Source organism: Leucopleurus acutus, assembly GCF_964270905.1.
Source record: "Leucopleurus acutus genome assembly, chromosome: 8".
Taxonomy (NCBI): domain Eukaryota; kingdom Metazoa; phylum Chordata; class Mammalia; order Artiodactyla; family Delphinidae; genus Leucopleurus; species Leucopleurus acutus.
In genome coordinates this window covers 64,916,762-64,921,412 of record NC_139151.1, presented here as the reverse complement: position 1 = coordinate 64,921,412, position 4,651 = coordinate 64,916,762, and the positions used below count along the sequence as shown (strand labels likewise).

Genomic DNA, 4,651 nt, shown 5'->3' with positions numbered 1-4,651 from the left:
CCCGTCAGCAGCTCAAACAACGAACAGCAGACGGCGACCGGCGACTTCCGGCAGCCCCGCCCCCTGCCCCGGAAACTTTCCCCGCGGGAGGGCCTGTCCGATGGGAGGGTTCCTCCTGTGGCTCAGGTTCTCCGACTTTAGGAGGAGCCTTTCAATAGGATAAGTCTTTGCAGGTGAATTTTTAAATTGTGCTTTACCTTGTCATTTATTAAAATAAGGATTGTTTCTGAAGTAGTAGGACATCTGATCATTAAAACATTTTAGGCTTATAATTTGTCATTATATTTTTCTGGGCAGTTGTTTTATGATCTATGTCATAGTTTCTTCTAGGTGTTTTTTTTTTTCCTTATCCCTTCCCCACCTCTAGGGTTTTTTTTTTTTTTTTTTTTTTTTTGCGGTACGCGGGCCTCTCACTGTTGTGGCCTCTCCCGTTGCGGAGCACAGGCTCCGGACGCGCAGGCTCAGCGGCCATGGCTCACGGGCCCAGCCGCTCCGCGGTATGTGGGACCTTCCCGGACCGGGGCACGAACCCGTGTTCCCTGCATCGGCAGGCGGACTCTCAACCACTGCGCCACCAGGGAAGCCCCACCTCTAGGTTTTTGATAAACTTTCATCTTTAAAACATGAGCTTATTTTCAGGAATTTAAAACTATATAAAATGCTCCCTTAGGTAAGAACTGGGAATGTAAAGATTAACAGAACTAATTTGATTGTCAGTAAAAAAAACTATGATAGAAATCTTAGTTCTGGCAAATTAGAATAACCAGAAAATCCTCCTGCTATAAACACCTAGATATGCTGAATTAAAAAACAACAAGAACAGCGTAGCATAGCATGTCCTTGTAGATACATAGCTGAGAGATCTACTAATCTGAATAACAGAAATTGAAGCCTGTACTAAGACTACCCAGATAGTGGTGGGTACAAGCAGGATTCTGTTTTCTATTACTGCAGGGCATTGAGTTTTAATGCTCACACAGGGACAGAGTTAGAGGCTTTGGGTTCATGCTAGAAGTCTTAAAAGGCTATTCCCTACGTAAAAGGGGGTAAGGAGAAAAATCCCTAAAGAAAAAAAATCCCACCAATACAGGTAACAGTCTGGCCTCAGGATATAAAAGTTGCAGCTGGTGATGGGAGATGAGTCGGGTGGGAGAGGGGTGGGAGAACTTCCCTGGTGGTCCAGTGGTTAAAACTCCACGCTCCCAAGGGAGGGGGCACGGGTTCGATTCCTGGTCGGGGGAATAGCATCCCACATGCCACCCGTCTCGGCCAAAAAAAAGAGAGAAGTTGCAACCACGGGTCTGTATATCAGGTACGTTGGGTGCTGGACATTTCCCACTTGGTCTGGGAATTCCCAAGACAAGAAATTAGCACAGGAATTATCCCTAAGTGTGTGATATCTCTGGCATGTTTGGGCAAGTTACTTAATACTTTTGATTGATTGGTCCTTACTTCCCCTAGTGGGAATTAAATAATTGTGACTAAGAGGTATTGAATGTTTACTTGTTTCAGCACTTTACCTGCCAAAACTCATTTAATCTTCAGAACAGCCCTATGACATGGATACAGTAATCTGCCAATGGTGCGAGGCCATGGTGGGTGGTCATATCTGTCTCCTGGGACCGTTATGGAAATAAGATGAGGTGTAAAGTGATAGGCCAATACTCATGTGACTTTACTTTGGAAACTGCAACCAACTCTCTATCCCTTGGAGTTTGCTCATTCAGATAGGACACACACTCTCAAACTCTTCACTTCCTCTCTTTCTTTTTGTCCCCAAAGGTAGGAAGCACAAGATCCCTTCTTATTTTAAGGATTTTATTATTGATCCTTGTTGAAGGAAGGAAAGAAGATGGACTTTGAAGTGGCTTTGAAAGATGGGTAGGATTTGAGTAGGCAGAATGTGGGAAGCGTTTCAAGCAAAATCTTAATGGCAAGAATTACATTCTTTAAAGGCCAGTGACAAATGAATACATCCCAGCATTAAAACTTACCAATTCTTTGACATCCATCATGTGTCTGTCGACAAATATTCAATTAGCAATCAAGTTAAGAAGAAGAAAGAGGATTTTATTTAAGCCAAACTGAAGCTTATAACCCACGAGACAGACTCTCAGAAGTTCTGAGAACTGTTCCACCTGTTAGAAGTCGAAGGCACAGTCATATAGCAATACGTTTGCAAGACAAATACATCAAAATGGTACACTGATATTTTACCTAAAGTTCACCAAAGATACATAGTCCAGATAAACATGTACAAATCGAGCTGTTAAGTCACTATGACCACCTACAGAGTTAGGAAGAAATGTGAATCTTCTGAGAAGTTATGTTGCTCGCATCAGAAGAAAGAAAAAAAATTGATGTTTAGTGTCGAGTAGGCATTCCCATCTTTGAGGAGCTCTGGTTAACGTGTGATGCAGATGCACACTGCACATTAGGGAGGGAGGGAGGAGGCCCAAATGGACAGAAAGAATTTTATGTTTCTTTAAAATATAAATTTTATTTTATCGTGTCCCATCTCCTCCAGGAAACCTTCCTTGTTAATATCATTCAAGAATCTGTCGCCTGTTCGTCTTATTGTCTCCAAAAATAGCTTGGCATTGAACTATATTCAGTTTGGAAGACAGTATATATCACAGTATACTTGTTTATTTTTTTTACATTTTTAAAAATTGAAGTATAGTTGATTTACAATGTTGTGCTAATTTCTGCTGTACACCTAGAGGGGTGGGATAGGGAGGGTGGGAGGGAGGCACAAGAGGGAGGGGATATGGGGATATATGTATACATATAGCTGATTCTCTTTGTTATACAGAAGAAACTAACACAACATTGTAAAGCAATTATATTCCAATAAAGATGTAAAAAAAATTTCTTCTGTACAGCAAAGTGATTCAGTTACACATATATATACATTTTTAAAAATATTCTTTTCCATTATGGTTTATCACAGAATATTGAATATAGTTCCCTGTGCTGTACAGTAGGACCTTGTTGTTTATCCATTCTATATATAATAGCTTACATCTGCTAATCCCAGCCTCCCACTCCATCCCTCCCCCGACCCCCTCCCCCTTGGCAACCACAAGTCTGTTCTCCAAGTCCGTATATCACAGTATATTTAAAATACCTATTTTTTAAAGTAAACAATCTCAAATTTTTATTGTCTTCATAATAAAACAAAATAAACTCAGAACTGGGTCACTTGGCCCTTTCTTTTTTTATCTCCTCCCAGCACAAAGTGCTTATTACACCTCTTGATAGCCAGCATTCTCTTAGATCTGCAGTTGGGCTCAACGCATGCAAGCCTCAGCACAATTGTCTTTGTAGTTTTAGCCTTTTTCTGGAAAATCGACTTAGTCTGGCCACCATAGCCACTCTGCTTCCTGTCATAATGCTGCTTTCCCTTGACCTTCTCATACTGTGTGACTTTGTGGGGTTGGTGCCTGCCACACTTCTTGCAGAAAGTCCGGCTGGTTTTAGGAACGTTCACCGTGTTTGCAAGACTGCTATCAGCAGGGAAACAAGCTAAAATACCTTTTCTTTTTTTAAAGATTTTAAAAAATATATTTATTTTATTAATTATTGTTTATTTTTGGCTGCGTTGGGACTTCGTTGCTGCGCGCGGGCTTTCTCTAGATGCGGCGAGCAGGGGCTACTCTTCGTTGTGGTGTGCAGGCTTCAGTAGTTGTGGCACGAGTGCTCAGTAGTTGTGACTCGCAGGCTCTAGAGTGCAGGCTCAGTAGTTGTGGCGCATGGGCTTAGTTGCTCCGTGGCATGTGGGATCTTCCACAGCTTGAACCTGTGTCTTCTGCATTGGCAGGTGGATTCTTAACCACTGCACCACCAGGGAAGCCCTAAAATACCTATTTAAAAAAATATATTTTATTTATTTATTTGGTTGTGCTGGGTCTCACTTGTGGCAGGCAGGCTTCTTAGTTGAGGCTCACCTGCTCCTTAGTTGTGGCATGCATGGGGGATCTAGTTCCCTGACCAAGGATCGAACCTGGGCCCCCTGCATTGGGAGCTCAGAGTCTTAACCACTGCACCACCAGGGAAGTCCCTAAAATACCTGTTTTGAATGCAGTCTCTTCTCCCCTCTGACTTTCCTCAAGGTCAAAATATTTTTCGAATACTCCCCTCTCACAGTGTAAGGAGCCTAGAATTCTCAGTACATAAATAGATTTTGAATTGCTTGATAAAAGCCACAGTTGGAAGCACAGCAAAGGATATTGCTTCCAAAAGCAAACGTACACAAGGAATTTGCATACTATTGCTTTGTGTAGATGAAGCTTTCTGCTTGAGTGTTTAAATAAATATTTTGAAGATATTCTCAGAACTTTGAAAAGTGAAGATTGTTCTTCTCATTCATCCCTAAAAATCATGAGAAGCATTTCAAATGCAAGGAAAGATGGATTATTTTGACTGAGTTATCTTAGAGTTTGTATATTAAAAGATGTCTGTTTATAAAATGAGTTTAGAACAGTTTAAAAATACTTTTACCTGATTCTTTGTCCAGATTTGTGTATGTGATAAACATACCACTATATTCTGGGACTTGTTAGGGCAGAGAAAAAATTAATGTGCACTCCAGTGAGAATTCTTTTTACTTACCCTCAGGGTGATTTTCCGCCTAAAGAAGTATGTTATA

At 41.2% G+C, this 4,651-nt stretch overlaps 1 protein-coding gene across 1 annotated transcript; it reads right to left on the bottom strand.

The window, feature by feature from the left end:
• Positions 1-3,190: 3,190 nt before the first annotated feature.
• Positions 3,191-3,970, bottom strand: LOC309965474 (large ribosomal subunit protein eL42-like; the record flags this gene model as incomplete). The annotated part of the gene is made up of 2 exons (XM_082844999.1): positions 3,191-3,506; positions 3,951-3,970. 2 exons carry the CDS (start codon positions 3,968-3,970, stop codon positions 3,191-3,193), a joined length of 336 nt encoding a protein of 111 aa, XP_082701125.1.
• Positions 3,971-4,651: the final 681 nt, after the last annotated feature.